Source organism: Arachis hypogaea, chromosome 1 (assembly GCF_003086295.3).
Source record: "Arachis hypogaea cultivar Tifrunner chromosome 1, arahy.Tifrunner.gnm2.J5K5, whole genome shotgun sequence".
Classification (NCBI taxonomy): domain Eukaryota; kingdom Viridiplantae; phylum Streptophyta; class Magnoliopsida; order Fabales; family Fabaceae; genus Arachis; species Arachis hypogaea.
The window spans coordinates 104,879,146-104,896,471 of NC_092036.1; the positions used below are offsets into that span (position 1 = coordinate 104,879,146).

Consider the following 17,326-nt stretch of genomic DNA (forward strand, 5'->3'; position numbering starts at 1 on the left):
ATCCAATTCCAAAGCTTGGACACTCGATGGTAATACTTGAACCTTGGCTTCATTCTATTTGGAAAGCATTGAAAGTTATACTTGGAAGACAAAAGAATAGTTCTACTGTTAACTATAATGGATCATTGTCTTTAGATTGCAAAGTGAACATTTCTTTGGCAAAGCTTGAGTTTGAATCCAATGCTATTTTAAGGTGTATATGTCAAAACTTATACATAATTGTATGTCAAATTTACAATGTGTACAATGTTCTGTGAATAGATTTCTACTAATGTTTTTTTTCTACTTCAATTACAGGAGAAAAGTTGAATTGTTCACTAGACCGAGAATTTTTTAAATATACGAAGAGATTACAAATATAAAGAATTTTTCTATATATGCCAAGTTTAATAATATTAATTATACTTAATTCTTAAAGTTGAAATATACGCTATCATTCCTTATGTTTTAATTAGATTACTTGTGAGGAGAGAATAACAGTAGTTGATTTTGATTTTATTTTTTCTTTTTATTTTACCATTTTATTTTGCAATTGAGCATATCTTGAGTGAAAATCTACTTCTTGGCTTTGATTCAAGATTTTCAGGTTCATGCTACACCACTGAGTGAGTAATGAACATTTTATTTTATGTCTTTTTAAATTAATATTTTAAAATGTAGAGTATTTTGTTTAGTTTGATATATTCATTTTCATGTACTTTAGTATTTTAAGTAAGTACCTTGTTGACTTCACAACCTCTTTAGATATAGTAGTTTTGTATTGTTTAATATTTTGAGTAAATAATTTACAAATAAGTGTTTTTTTTTTGTTAACATTTTGGAAGTATCTACAAGTTTAATATTGGTTATTTAGTATTTTTTTATGTTAATATCTCAAGTTTAGTAAATATGATGTAAAAAAAAAATAGATTATAGTAAAAAAATAGTATAAACTATTGTAGTTGGTCAGTTTTTTTTTAAGTTCGTGTATGAAATTGCGACCGTTCAAAACCGTCGCAATTTTTTTTGAATGCATATAAATTTGCAGCGGTTGTGTAAATCTACTTACTAAAATAGTGGCGATTACAGGCCACCGCAAAATCATCAACCTAATTAGCGGCAGTTATACCAGCAGTTCTTAAAATTACCACAAAATCAAATGTTTGCATCCTAAATCGCAACGGTTATCAAACCGCTGATATGTTATTTTGCAGCGGTTCAAAACCGCCGCAATTCCCAAAAAACCACCGCTATTCGAGTGTCCCTTGTAGTAATTTTAACAAAGATAAATTCATTTCTTATGGTGTAACTTTGTATTTTTTTTTTTTACAAATATTGCATAGTTTAACGTTTAACTTAAGATATAAGTATAAAAAGTTAATCTTTTACAATTATTAGAGAATATAATTTAATATATTAAAAAGAAAGATTTAAGAATGATTATTATTACATAATTATAAGACTTTTAAAAATCATTAATCAAAATATATGGACAAAAAAACTAATACAAATTAAAATAAAATTAATTTATTTATTCCAGTCAAATGAAATAATTAACATACTTGATTAGTTATTATAGGGGAGGCAATAGAGGAGTTTATGACGATGCTAGCTCACAAAAAAATGAAAGTATGGAAGATAAGGTGTTAGTTGAAAAGGGAGTTTATGATGGAAGGGATAATGGTTTCAGCAAAGAGTCTAGGGGACGTGGAGAGGAATAGAGGAAAATGGTAAAAGCGGAACCTGATTATAATCGGGTGGATCTTTTGAAAAGAAGTTTCTTTGGTACTAACATCTAGCCAATTAAATTTGTGTATGTTATGGAAACGATTAGAGATAGATGGAATGGTCCTGAAAAAATTGAGTGTAGGGATGTGGGGCCGTTTAATTGCCTTATTAGTTTGGAATTAGAGGTGTTTAGAGACATAGCCTTTGAAGACCACATTGTAGTTTGTCAGGAGCAGTTTGCGACGTGTATGGGTTAAGTTATATGTTGTTCCTATTCATGTATGGTCAGAGAAAATTTTCAATAGTATTAGTAAGCTCTGGAGGAAATATGTGATGTAGGATGATGTTACTGAAGGATGTTATTCCTTTTCGGCGATCAGAATTCTTGTTGACAGCTATCAATGAGAAACCATTCATGAATGGGTGACACTCAAGGTAGGGAATGCGGTGTTTGAAATCTTTGTGACATAGTTTGGCAGTGAGGTTTATAGTCTTTAGGTCCATCTTGAAAATAGCAGCTCTAGTGCTAGAGTGGTGGTAGACGTGGATGAAAGTGAAGAGTAGGCCTCTAGAAGGAATAATGGTGTTGAAAAACAAACTAAAAAAGGCCAGAATTAATGGCAAAGATGGTGCCGGAAGACTCCGCAGTGGAAGAGACGGTCCAAGAAAGTCAAGGCAGGGAGAAGGGGGTGTGTTATGGGACCCGCTGATAGGTGTTTTAATTAAAAACAGCTGAAAAGGGATCATGTTATTGTAGATCGTGCATGAGGAGACCAAGATTTAATGGAGAGGGAATATTTGAATAATTTAAATAGAATTTCTACGGTGTCACGTGAGAAAGGTGATCTATATTTTTTTTTTTTGGTCAAGAAGGTGATCTATATTTAAAAGGGGATATGATTGGCAACCTTGGGCTGGAAAGGAATAAAGGCCCTGTCCCAGCTCTTAAGTACAAAAAGGATATATCATGAATCTGGACTTTTTAGAACAAAGGAAGAAGACGTCCTCAAATTTTATGGGATCATGCCCCTTTTCATCGGGGTTTGGCCCAAGTGTGAAAGGAAGGCATATTCATCATGAGGTAGATTCGGGCTGGGTTGGAGAAAATCTGGTGGGTAAAAAAGAACATACTATGAAACATAAGAAAGGGAGATATCAAATTGAAGTTAATGAGGATACCTATGTGTCTTCTGAGAGCTTTAGAGAGGAACTGTTGCGCACGCAACTCATCTATGAAGAAAGGGGTATGAGATTTTTGGATAGTAATGAAGACTTGGTGCTAAGCAAGCTAGTTCCCAAGATTTAAAGAAGGGGAAGCGAGAAGTGGAAAGGGATAGCAAGGAAGAAGGGCTGCAAGAAGAATCACAACGACTTCAGCAGCAGCAGAGTTCTCAAGTCATGAGATAAATTGCTTATCAAATGAAAATTTCTTTCTGGAATGTGAGAGGGTTAGAGGGCAGAGGAAGGTTGATATAGTTCGGAATAAATGTAGGAAATTTACACTGGGGTTTATGGGTATTATTTAAACAAAGAAAGAAGAGTCATGCATATCCTTAGTGGCACATATCTAAGGTAGAAATGGATTTCGATAAGATTGGGTGGGGTTTATGGGTCAGTCTGGTGGTATTATATGTATTTGGGATGAGAATTTTATGGAGTATGTCAGTGTTATCAAAGGGTTGAGATGGATGCTAGTGGTGGGAGTTTTGCAAGAGATTAGTCTAGAATGTGGATTTTGTGTAGTGTATGATTCACATGAAAGGGTGGAGAAGGAACGAATATGGTATGAGTTGACAGCAATGAAAATAGAGTGTGGTGTTCCGCTAATAACAGGAGGCGATTTCAATGAGGTATTGAATATTGATGATAGAAAGGGGGCTATTGCCCTGTCTCAAAGTAGCTGCCTGTTCAAGGAATGGGTGGAATCTGTAATTACCCAACTTCTAGCTTGTCATGACCAATACAAGCAGCCAGGCGCTACTATTTAGCTGACTTTAGATATTTTAGATCATATATTAAGTGTATACATATGAGCTTGTAGCGCTAGTCGAAAATCGTGTATCTAGACGCGCATATTGGAATAATTGTAAATTAAGCAGTTAATACAAGAAACGGAAAAGCATAGCGTAGCATACTCATATCATACATGAAACGTCCGAAGGCTTAAATCATCACAAAACATAAGTTCATACTTAATTACTTACTATATTATGTACATACTCCATCTTTAATGCTTACAGACTCCGGCTCATAAGAGCCACCCAATCTACATTATTAAATAAATAAAAAGAGCTAGCCATCTAAAAAGACTATTCAAGAGCGAGGGCAAGGACCACTATTATTAAGACTACTACCATTACTACTACTACTACTGCTGCTGCTGCTGCTGCTGATACTGGATCTCCAGAAACTGCTGTCACAATATGCTGAAGTGAAGGAATCACTCTGACGTGCCAGTGATGTTGCTGCTGCTCGCATCCAGAGGGAGTCCTCTTCCCTAGTCTCAAAAGAGCTAGAGTACAGACCCGCCATCATCTAGTCAATCTACGCCTCTGAGCTAAACTCGGTTGAAGGTGTAGAACCAGAGCTTTCAGGGACCCCTGGCCTGTTGAATCTTGGCTCGGCTACAGGGGATGGTGGTGGAGCATCGAGCATAGGTACGTCAGGAACTACTTGATCCTCTTCGGGGTTGAACCATGGTGGATACTCGGGTATGTCAATGATCCGATACTCCGGTATTGGCTCTGCCATATTCAGAGGGTAAGGCAGAAAACGATACTAGCCTCTGCCGGGGTGAAGCTCGAATAGCAATGTATCATCAGGAATGTTAGGGTCAAACTCTTGGCTGAGAAGAGGGTGAGAGAAAGGACGGTTGGGAAGATAGTAGGTGTATGTATGCAGACTACCCCAAAACACCGCGCTCTCCGTCGCGGGGTCCACGTATCTGCCGTACGCTGGGTACTCAAAGAAGATCACGCCGGTCCCCATCTGCGGACATGGGAAAAAGGGAGTGAGAACCTAAGGTTCCCAGTAGGTACTATACGAAAAACCTAAAGGGATCCACAGCCTAAGTCTAATCGTTTATAAGGTCACAACAGTAATCAATCATACAAACAGATGTAATTACAAGTATATAACAATATAACAATCACATATATAAGTAAGCAAACACAAGCAAAGAAATTTCGTAACCAAGTATGATGCATGTCTGGTCCTACGTAGGTCATGAGTTCATGTGTTGGTTGGCTACCCGCAGCCCGACATTACTCGGCCCAAGTCCGAATATGGCTACTCCATTGGGTCGGTCGCGTACTGGTGCCCAAAATACAATCGCGGCACTAATAAAGAATGGCCCAAAAATACAAGGTGCTCCCAGTGAGTAGCAGTTCATATGGCGGGCATCCCCACGTTCATATAATCTCTGGCCAGGTGGGATGGAAGTCCGCTCTGCCAGGTACTTCTTAGCACCTTAGGGTTTACAGTTTCTTCTTCCGCGGCATATCTCAATAAAATTTATTTCTAAGGGACTTCTCCTCCCTTCTTTTATAGAAACTTGTGCCTGATCTTTCTTAAAATGTCTTAGCCTTGTCACATTTTACCATTTTACCCTTTTTATTTACCTTTTTTTTACTGTTTTCATTAAGTTTTTAATGACGCTTTCACCCTTAATGTTATTATTTTACCATTGTATCTTCATATTTTTCCTAATATACCTTTTCTCCCTAATTAAGTTAATTATTTATTTTTAATTTGACTTTATGCCTAAAATTACTAATATGCCCTTAAGTACTCTAGATTTTACCGTTTAACCTTATTTAGCATCAAAATTTTACCGGATTAATCCTAATAGTTGCCTATGAGTAAAATTATTCCTAATAATTTTATTAAATGCCAATTTTCACCCTAAGGGACCTAAAATCAAATTTACACTTTATTAATTTATTTACTTATTCTAGTTACTGCTTTTTACCGTTTTACTTCTAACTTTTACTAAAAGTTTTATTTAGGCCCGAAACTTTTTTATAATTATAATTTTGATCCAACTAATTTATATAATTACTATTTTATCCCTAATGACACCAAATTTAGAATTTTACTTATTTTTTATTTAAATTACATTTTTAACTCTCTTTTTATCCAAAATGACCTTAACACCCTTTTTACTTTAGAGGTGTAGTTTTTATGTTTTTCTTCACTTTTTGTGATGTTTAATGCTTGAAACTTAAACCCCAAGTGCTTCCATATTTTTGGCTATTTTCACAAAAAATCCAGAGGCAATATAACAATATTTTACACATATTTAGCAAGCCAAAACAGTGGTAACTCACAAAATTTCTAGAAATTCAAAACAAGCACAAATTTACCACAAAGTGACTCATATAAGCATCGAAAACAAGGACAACCATATTCTAATTAATCCTAACCCTTATCTCTTATGTAATTCAGTTAGTAAACCTTTCTCACACTAGAAAACGTGCATATAAGGGCAGAAACACAGCTGGTGGCGGTGAGTTTCGTTTTTGGGCCTAAAGTGTCGCAAATCGTCGAAATTCAACCACTGTGAGCTCGAAACTCCTTAACTCCTTAGGCGTGCTCCATGGGTACTTCAAGAGGAGTTCTCTATATATGGAGGAGAGTAAGGATTCATCATGGTTACTGTTTCTTTTTAAAAGAAAAAAAGGAGAAAGAACAAGAGTTTATCTAGCCGAATTTGGTATAAATGCAAAGATTGGCGAAAACGGACAAGGGTTTGTGCTTGTATAGTTTGAGTCCTTGAAGAATAGTGTATGAATGGTGAGATAAGAGGATGAAAATACAGGTTGTGTGTACAGAATTTTCTCTGTTTTTCCTCTCTCACTCACGGTTCTTATCTTTCTCTTTATAGTAAAATATTATTGAATTTTTTGCTTGGTAATTGTCTTAAATAAAATTTGTATAACCTAATTAAATGTTAATTACAATTAATAGGCCGTAAATATACGTGGTATAGGGGTAATTCATGCAGCAAAAATGAAAGAATTTTTGTCGATAGAGAATTACTGGTGGTGTGCAACTGTATCTATTTAAAGGGACTCCCAAAGGCCTTATCAGACCATTGCCCTTTGTTGGTTCATACTAACAAAGTGGATTGGGGACCTAAGCCTTTTTGTACGCTTAATGCTTGGCTGGGTCATGGAAACTTTCTAGAGATGGTAAAGCGGGAATAGGGTGAGTTGGAAGAAGAAAATATAACACCATACCATATAGAGTCTTACCTGCAGTCATAAGTCAGAGGTGCGAGGCATTACGACACCTAAAACTTAAAAGCACGTACGTAGTATTTGAAAAACAATGATATATCAAGGAGCCTGTGAAGAAAAGATGACATAGCAAGCATCGAATTACAGAAATGAAAGAAATATATATATGAGTTCAAAGGAAATACATAGCAAATACTAGTCTCAATCTGTGAAGATAAGGCCGGTAAGAAAGTATAATAGAACCCCTCATGTTACAAAATACAATCTGTTTCTCCATAAATCAACCTCTAAGAGGGATATACAAGTATGTGTTTAAAAGTGGAACATGTAAATACACTAAGTACAAAATAAAAAAACTAAAAATAGTCTTTGCTTTCCACAAAAAGTCCAACACGCTCAACGAGGTACATCATGTCTTGTATTTGAAAATAACAAAATCCGACAACGGGTGAGAACCTGAAGGTTTCCAGTAAGATAATAATTCCAAATAGAGGCTATGTAAAAAGATATGAACCCGCTAGGCAATCCTAAACTCCAATCATTCAAGGTTCAAGTCTAGGGTCCTTTCTAAATCCGAACAGGATAATTAGACTAATTCTCAGTTAAATTAGTAATTTTTTATTCCTAACTCTACTCAATACAAGTTATCAATCATACTAGTGATCTCAAAATCTCAGTCTTTTCCAATACAAGTCATTATTTCTCTCTCTCTCTCTCTCTCTCTTTATCTCTCTCTCTGTATCATAATTATCCAAATTCCATAATTCTATATCAAGGCTCAGTCTTAATGGTATCAATTTATTCTCAATAATTAGTCTCAATCTCAACCCAGAGCAAATGGGGCAAATCATAACCCTTGCATCTACCTAGGGATTTCCAATCTCAACCCGGAGTAAGTGGAATAAAGCCACCATTGCATCTACCTAGGGAGTTCCAATCTCAACCTGGAGTAAGTAGGACAAAGTCACAACCTTTGCATTTACCCAGGAAGCTCAAATATCAACCCAAAGCAAGTGGGGTGAACCACAACCCTTGCATCTACCCAGGAAACTCAAAATATCAATTAAATTTATTTTCCATCATTCAGATATATCAATACATCGCATCAAGAACAACCCTCAACGTCACCATTGCCAGCATAAGGGATCTCTCAACTATTCAAACACGTACAAAATAATACAAAGAATACACAAATAGAGGGAGAAGGTAAAGCAATTATTTCAAATAGCAAGTAGATACAATTATTCAACAAGCGTGCCAAATACAAGATGCACACCCAATTAATACATACAAATACAAATGATGCTTGCCTGTCCTACTGGCCATGAGCTCACGTGTCGGTTAAACTGCCAAAATCTGACACATCTGGTAACTACCTGGACATTGTCTCTCGATTGCATCTCCAGGAGAAAAAACATATTCCGGATTATAACAAGCTAGTCTCGTCTCAGAGGGAGAGTGTCATATCACCTTTTTACTGGAGGTATCATTCTGTCTCAAAGCGAGAGTGTCTTATCACTTGTCTCAGAAAGAGAGTGCCATGTCATCTTGCAATCAGAGAGAACGTGGACAAAACAACCCGCCACATTCCCAAAAAGGAACACTCTCAGCTTATCACAAGCTGGTCTCAGAGGGAGAGTGTCTTGTCACTTTCTCATTGGGGGTACCATTTTGTCTCAAAGGAAGAGTGCCTTATCACCTTTCCCAAGTCACACCACAACCACGAATAAGAAGGATGGAACCACTGTCATTGTCCAGCACAGGTGCCAAATCAATATGCAAGCAGGATAAGACAACCGTGCTTGCCAATCCAGCCATTCAGGCCATAGTCAGTCAACATCAATGTCTTTAACCCATTTCACAAGTTATTATATTTATTAATCACAATCCTCTATCCATTATCAGATTTAGATTCGTTAATCTCAATTCGTCATTAAGTAATTAATTTCACTTCCTTGTGAGAAGGACAACACCAATATCCTTACCGTGGTCGGGACAAATCACCCTGTCATCCGGTTTAACCAAGCGTGTATCTGGAAACAATTTACTTTAATTCATTTTGTATACTCACACTAATTTCAGAGTCTAAAAACTAGGTATCGGACCTTAATTGGGATTTACGGAAAGTTACAAGCATGCCAGAAAAGTCAAACAGTTAAAAACAGAAATTATGTGAGAAAACACGACTTGTGCATATGCATCATCCTTGTGCGTACGCATAAATCAGAAAGACTTCACAGCTTGTGTCGTATACGCACAACTTGAAAATTTTCTAGGTGTGCGTATGCATACCCCTCGTGCGTACGCACGAGTACTAACACCCACCTTGTTGGGTGCGCACGCACCATATTATGCGTTGGCACGCGAACCAGAATTTCTGGTTTTTTTTTTTTTTTTTGCAAACTCTAAAATTTCAGATTTTTATACCAAATTTCAAATTTTCATAACTTTTTCCACAAAATTTTATTTTTCTTCATTCTTAAACTATTTTAAAGATCGTTTCACTAGCTTAATCTAACACAAATTTCATTTGATTTTGAACTCTGAGCGCCAAGTTATGGCCCGTCGAAGTTGGTCAAAAATTAGTTTTTACCAAATTTCACTTAAGTGCCAAATTCACTAATTCTCAATTCAATTCAACTCGAAATCAACCCAAAACCATTCCTAGGCATCCTCAACGCATAATTCTCAGTTCTCTATCTATCCTTACAATTCAAGACTTAATCAACTCAATTTCAACATCGTCAATTAATTCTAACATTTAATCCATCATTAGTCAAAACCAAACCATCAATCCCACAATAATTCACACAATACCAATATATCCAATATCACAAACAACCAAACATCAATTATCTCATACCACTTACCTCTACTTATCAAATAGGAGATTCATCATCCTATCACGGGCTCTGGCCTAATTTTGACATCAATCAACATCATAAACATTCATATCACTCAATCCACAATATTGTAACCAATTTTAATCCAACCCTATCTTAGGGGAAATTAACCTAGATTTTCACATAGTATTACACGGTGCTTATCCGAAATTAAGATCCGTACCTTCGTTGATGGTGATCTCAACCTCGAAAAACTCTTCTCCAACAATACCAACCTCCACCAAATTCTCAACACTTTGATATGCAACTCTACTCCGCACCAAATTAACGCCAATGCCAATTCTGAACGAGCCGAGATAATCCACACAATCTAATCACAATAATAACTCAACTTTCATACTAGGATTTTACTCAAAATTATGGAGAATGAAGGGAGTTAAGCTTCCTTACATTAACCTAGGAATCCATGCTAGAGTACCCCTAAAAAACTAAAATCACAAGATTTCAACTCACACGTACCCTAAAAAATACAAAACCGAAGAGAATGGAAACCTAGGCAGGGATTTCATGTTTACTTAGCACAATGCCTAGATAGAATTAAAAATGGATCCAAAACGAATGCGTGGCCACAAACGGCTCGTTAATCAGAGCTTCAGAGCAAAAATTATGGACAAATAAAGATGGTGATGAATAGTCTCTCTCTCTCTCTCTCTCTCTCTCTCTCTCTCTCTCTCTCTCTCTCTCTCTCTCTCTCTCTCTCTCTCTCTCTCTCTCTCTCTCTCTCTCTCTCTCTCTCTCTCTCTCTCTCTCTCTCTCTCTCTCTCTCTCTCTCTCTCTCTCTCTCTCTCTCTCTCTCTCTCTCTCTCTCTCTCTCTCTCTCTCTCTCTCTCTCTCTCTCTCATGGGAAATTTGATACTGAAATAGGTCAAGTGTGAGTTTAAATAGTGTGGACTTGGGCCCGGTGAAATCCGGTTCAATTGTTTTAACCCGTTTTTATATCCTAATTATTTTTATTCTCCTAAATTATAAATTTTTTATTTTCTAATCCTCTTTATTTTTAATTAATTTATTAATTAATTATTCAACATTTATAAATTTTACAGAAAATATAGTGAAGTTAAAATGGCTAAGAAGGCCACTTAGGTGTTGGAATAAGGATAAGTTTGGCTTGATTAACAATAATATTGAGAAGGTAGAGAGGGAGATGCAGAGGATTGATAAGCATATTGAACAAGGAGAAGTGGATGAACGCTCGTTAGCAAGAAGTAGAGCTTTACAGGTGTTAGCAGAATGTTGGTATACAAAGAAGGAATTTTATTCGAAACAAATGTCACGATCAAGATTTGCTTCAAGTATGGATCAAAACACAAGTTTTTTCATGCTATCACTGAACAAAGGAAGGGTGCTAAAGTAATGAACAATATATGAATACAAGGGAGGATCTTCAGTGGATCAAGAAGGGTAAAGAGAGTCGTGAGGGTATTCTTTAAGAAACTCTATACGGAGGAGTAATTTTCGAATATAGAGTTTGAAGCATTATTGGTGATTTCTATCACAAATGAGAAAGCGAAGGAGCTGGAGGTAATTCCGGATGAGGATGAGATAAAGAAAACAGTGTGGGAATGTAATCCAACAAGAGCACCAGGACCAGATGGCTTTAACTTCTGAGTATTAGAAAGCTATGAGGAGTGATTGGTGTGGAGTTCTGTAGGATAGTGACAATGTTATTTACAGATGGGATTTTACCAAAGAAGGCAAACTTGACTTGGGTGGCTCTTGCACACAAAGAAGGAGGAAAAGATGACCTTGGGGACTATAGACTAATAAGCATGGTGGGATATTTGTATAAGGTTATATCTAAGATGCTTGCAAATAGACTTCGTGGTTTGATGCCTAGTCTTGTAGGAGAGGCCCAATCGGCTTTTGTAGAAGGAAGAAAGATTATGGATGGTGTTCTTATTGCTTGTGAAACAGTACACTAAATGAAAAAGAGAAAGGTCCTAGCATGGCTAATAAAACTAGACTTCCAAAAAGCATACCACAAAATAAGATGGAATTTTGTAGATATGATTTTAGAAAATATAGGCTTTGGTGAAAGATGGAGGAAGTGGATTAAAGTACATGTCACTACAGCTAGTATGTCAATCTTGGTAAATGGGATGGTAACTGAACCATTCTCCATGCAAAGGGTCTGTAATAAGGAGATCCACTGTCTCCTTTTTTCTTTATATTGGTGGGAGAGGTTTTAAATAAAATGCTGGTTAGACTTAGTGAGATGAGGAGAATCAAGACGTTGGAAAAGGGAAAGAAAAAATTAGCCTGTTTCGTCTGCAGTTTGTTGATGATACAATTTTATTTTGTCTCGGAGATTTGGAGTCTGTATGAAACTATAAGAGAATCCTAAAGGATTTTGAACTGATGACAAGACAAGGTTGAAGATCAATTTGATAAATATGCAATAATTGGGATGAACTGTAAAGAGGTGGAAACTCTCCTGGCATGTGCTATTTTGGGTTGTAAAAGGATTGATCTCCCTATTTGGTATCTAGGAATTCCCTTTGAGGCTAATCCTAGAAAAGTTGTTATATGGATTTCGTTTATTAAGAGAGTGGAGGAAAGATTGAAGGGGTGGAAGGGTAAGTATCTAACAAAGGTAGGAAAACTAGTTCTAATAAAATCAGTTTTGAACAACCTCCCAATGTACTACTTAAGCATATTTAAAATCCCAAAGAAGGTGACAAAGAAGATAAATTTCTTACAAGTGAGGTTTTTTTGGGAAAAATCGGATGGAACGAGGGGAATGACAGTTGTAAGGTGGAAAGTAATTCAGCCCGAAAAAAAATGAGGGCTCAGGGGTAGGAGATATTGAACTAAAGAAAATGACGTTGCTCTTTAAACGGTGGTGGAAGTTTGATAAGGGGAATTATCCTCTTTGGAAAAGGATAGTGTGCTCGTGTAATGATCTATGTGGGGATGAACGACTCTACGATCAGGGGCTGAAACTTAATACAGGACTTTGGTCGGATATAAGGAGGATTGAAGAGAGAAACGAGAGGTTGGCTACTTTATTTTTAGACAAGTTAAAGATATCAATTGGAGATGGAATAAAGACAAAATTCTGGTCTCACCTGTGGTTAAAGGAAGGAGTTTTAATGAATAAGTTTCCAAGATTGTATATGATTGCAGCAAACAAAGATAGCCTCATTAGTAGATGTGGGGTGTGGAATGGATTAAAGTGGCTGTGGAGAATCCATTGGAGAAGGCCGCTTAGGAAGTGGGAAGAAGAGATTTTTGAAGAGCTGTTATCAAATAAGGTGGGGATGCAACAACATGATGAATACTCATTGACTTAGTAACATGAAAAATCTAGTTGTTTCTCTATTAAATCTTTATTGCAGAAATACTATGAAGATCTTTACTCGATTCAAGGAAGTGGGAAGAAGAGATTTTTGAAGAGCTGTTGTGGTTTTTATTTACGTTAGCTGTCTTGTGTTCCTCACCTTTCTATTAGAAATTTGTGAGAGGTGGAACTATATAAAAAAAAAAAGATATAACTGAATAATTGTATAAAATGTTATTAAATTCAAATTAAATAAGACACCAAAAATTCAAATTAAATATGATAATTTAATTCTGTTTTATTAAAAAAAAATAGACCTCATTATGTGAATTACATATATATATGATGACACATCATTTTGTTGGAGATGAAATGCTTTTATTTTTCCGTTGGAGACGAAATATACAGCAATAAATCCCTAATTTTAAATGGAGAAGAACTCTATGAAGAATATTCTAACATCTATACAGTATACTTATTAATAGCACAATCTTTGTAGCAGGCCATTATTTATGTGTAATCTCAATTCTTTACCATTTTTTTCCAAGTCCTGCGTCTCTCTGTTTGTCTATCTGTTTTTCTATTCGACTTCTTAATAATGAATCTATTGTCTATCTATATATCTATACATTCTATTTCTTATAAATGTGGTCAATAAAGCATTGAATGCCTTCAAATCTTTCCAAGAAACTGTTAATTATTAAAAATAATTATTTAATAATTTAATGAGTAATCCATAAAATAATAGGATCAATACATAAATGATAAATAATAAATTTAAATATTTCACTTATGATAATAACTAGATAACTATAAAAAATAAAATAACAGCATTTATAAATAAATATTTGATAAATTATTTTCTTTATCAATTTAATTTTACCTAAGCTATTAAATCTAATTTTTATGGTGTGATTTTTTTTTTTTACAAATATTGTATAGATTAATGCTTAACTTAAGATACAAGTATAAAGGGTTAATCTTTTACAATTACTAGAGAATATAATTTAATATACTAAGAAAAAAGTTTTAAGTATGATAATTATTACATAATTATAATATTTTTAAAAATCATTAATCAATACATAGACAAAAAATTAATTTAAATTAAACAAAACTAATTTATTTATTCTAATCGAATCAAATAATTAATATAATTGATTGGTTATAGTTAATGTGGTTAAATAAAATATTAAATAATTTAATATTTTTCTCAATCAAATTAAATAAATAATTAATTATGACACTCTTAAAAATTAATAATCAGAATATATAAGACAAAAATTTAAGATAAATTAAAACAAAATCAATCCATTTATTCCAGTCAAATTATATAATTAATGCAATTGTCAATTATAGTTAATATAGTGAAATAAAATATTAAATAATTTGATATTTATTTTAATCAAATCAAATAAATAATTAATTATTTAACGCATTTAAACGAATCAAATAAAATAAATCAATAAATACCTTTAAGAATATGTCATACCAATTATGTTATTAACTAAAGAAACTTGATCCGAATAATTTATTCTTTGAAAACTTAATGTGAGAGTATATCTAATAGAATAGTTTTATAGTATTATTTTTAATATTTTTAAGAAATAAATTGATTTAAAATTAAAATTTGTATGAAAATTAATTGACAAAATAAAACTGGTCAAGAGATATATATTATATTATTATTTTAATAAAAAATTAATAAAATTTTTCTGCTCATATAATTATGTTGATAGAATAATTAAAAATAATATAAAATTTTAATTAAATTAAAATTAAATATTAAAATAATAAATTTTATTTTTAATTTTAAATTATTATTTATAATATATAATCTTATAAATATTTATATATTATTTTATAAAATTTAAAATAAAATAAAAATTAGAATTAGTATTGGAGATATTTTGATGTCAATAAATCTTATCCTATGTTACGTAATCTTAAGGGTTCGTGGCATTTGACTTTAATATATATATATAGACCGGATCCTAGTATATACTCTGTTCGTATTCTCACTTAACATTTTCCAATGTAGAATGTTACAATCTTTCTTTGCAAATGATTGATACGTACAACCAATAAGAGCACATAGCCCAGGGTGATGTTACTTACATGAACCAACCACGATACGAGTAATATTAAAACTTCAAAGTCCACATCAATGAAGTTTCTTGGTTGAGGAGTTTACGGTTTAGTTTGTTTAACTTAAGCCAGTCAACTCAAGACTTTTTCTCATCAACTTAATCAATCAATCGTCACTAGCTAGTTTACTAGTCTTAATAGTGGATAGAGCACGAAAGCCTGAAGCTGCTCTATCAAGAAGTGTACGGTCAACTCTTGTTTTCGTGTTTATTACGTATTTACCCTCGGCTACTCAAGAATTCATCAGCTATATATGCATTTCTGTGTTTCAATTTTTTGGTCCATATAAAATATCTGATCATGTCATCAGTTACAAGATCCGTAGAAACGGACTACAACGATGAAGAAGAAGAAAGTTTCGCTGCGTGCAGCTGCAGTAGCTTTATGTCTAAGGGGTTCAAGAGAAACCAAGTGTATGATTGCAGCAGTGAGATAGGAGAAGAGGAGGAAGAAGATTACTATTATTCAGAGGAATTGTTTGAGATCAAGCTGATGAAGGAGGCTTTGGATACCATAACAGAAGAAGACGACGACGACATGAGCACTGTCTTCTCTCTTGATTTTCATAAATGCAATGAAGAGGAGGAAGAGGAAGAGAACTTGGTATATGTGGCAGTTGGAGAGGATGATTCAAGCATGGAAGTGTTATCATGGGCGTTGAAGCACGCCGTGACACCCTCCACCACCACCCTCTATCTCATACACGTTTTCCCTATCATCAAGTTCATTCCAAGTCCACGTAAGCAGCCATCGATCTAACCATTTTTGCACTTAATTTCAATTGAAAAATGCTATTATTTTTGTTCATTACTTCAATTCTTTAATCTATTAATTCAATAATATACTTTATCACATATTTTTAAACTTTGATGGATTCTAATGACTCTCTAGTGTTCTTTGTTTCGATTCCTACCAATTAATTAAAGTACTTGAATGTTCACTAATAACAGTTGGAAAATTTCCAAGGAGTCATGTAAACAGAGAGTATGTTAACCACTTCTTGACTCAAGAGAAAGACAAAAGGAAATTGATGCTTAAGAAATTCATTGACCTATGCATTCATTACAAGGTAAATGGATCCCTGAACCCTCACCTACCTAGTAACATTAAATCGTTAATCAATATATTATAAAACATACAGGTTAAGGCGGAGATTATGCTAATAGAGGGCGACAAGGTTGCTGAAGCCATCGTTGACCTTGTTGGGACACATGATGTAAGGAAACTGGTAATTGGGACAAACAGATCTAATTTAAGGTACACCAATTTAGAGACAGAGAGAGAGAGTATATTAATTAATAATGATAGCAAGCATTATATTTTAATTTACTAATAATTACTTTGTGGTATTTGAATGATGTAACAGAAAATCAAGGAGTGGCATAGCGGACAAGGTACTCAAGAATGCACAGGAAACCTGTGATGTTAAAATCATATGCCAAGGAAGGGAAGTCATGGACAAAATGATTATCCGCAACTCAAATTCATCACGCTCCAGAGACAGCACCACCAACTCACAGTCACAGTCACAGGATGAAGATGAACCCCGCAGCAGCATTGTCCCTCTTCCGCGTTTTGTGCCCAATCCCATTCCTAATTGGTTATTTAGGCTTTGATTTTTATCACCTCAATAACATGACCAAACATTAAATGTGTAAAGAAAGAAAACAAAAATTGTGTATATCTTTTTGTACTATGAGATATTAAATTACTTATTACTTATAGAAATAAAGAGTGGTAGTACTCTTCTGAACTTTATAATTCTTTCCCCGAAGCCTTACGATGATTTCAAAATCCCATAACTTTTTTGTCTGAATTTCGATCACTGTACTGTTTGTAGTCAAGTATTCATTGTGTCAAGTTTTACGTTTTTACTGGAATAATTTCATAGGTAACCTGCTTATTCACTCTCAGCCTCTTTTTTCCCAATTTTTAAAAAATTAAGTGGAGATATTAAATTTCTTTATTCTTTGATGTTCTAGGATCCAATTAGCTTGAGAAAAATGTTTACTCTTACTTATGTGAAATTTGGGTAAGGTGAGGATATC

The 17,326-nt window shown here is 34.3% G+C and overlaps 1 protein-coding gene across 1 annotated transcript; it reads left to right on the forward strand.

The window, feature by feature from the left end:
* The first annotated feature begins 15,136 nt into the window (after nt 1-15,136).
* Nucleotides 15,137-17,034, forward strand: LOC112780265 (uncharacterized). Its single transcript, XM_025824503.3, has 4 exons — nt 15,137-16,017; nt 16,229-16,347; nt 16,420-16,535; nt 16,645-17,034. The coding sequence occupies exons 1-4, from the start codon at nt 15,579-15,581 to the stop codon at nt 16,892-16,894; spliced, it is 924 nt and encodes a 307-aa protein (XP_025680288.1). The 5' UTR covers nt 15,137-15,578; the 3' UTR covers nt 16,895-17,034.
* Nucleotides 17,035-17,326: the final 292 nt, after the last annotated feature.

Excerpts from the sequence above, each read along its gene's own strand:
- LOC112780265 (XM_025824503.3), top strand. The coding sequence starts at position 15,579 with ATGTCATCAGTTACAAGATCCGTAGAAACGGACTACAACGATGAAGAA. Across the intron at positions 16,348-16,419 it reads ACCTATGCATTCATTACAAG|GTTAAGGCGGAGATTATGCT; the intron begins GTAAATGGATCC and ends TAAAACATACAG. Across the intron at positions 16,536-16,644 it reads ACAAACAGATCTAATTTAAG|AAAATCAAGGAGTGGCATAG; the intron begins GTACACCAATTT and ends ATGATGTAACAG.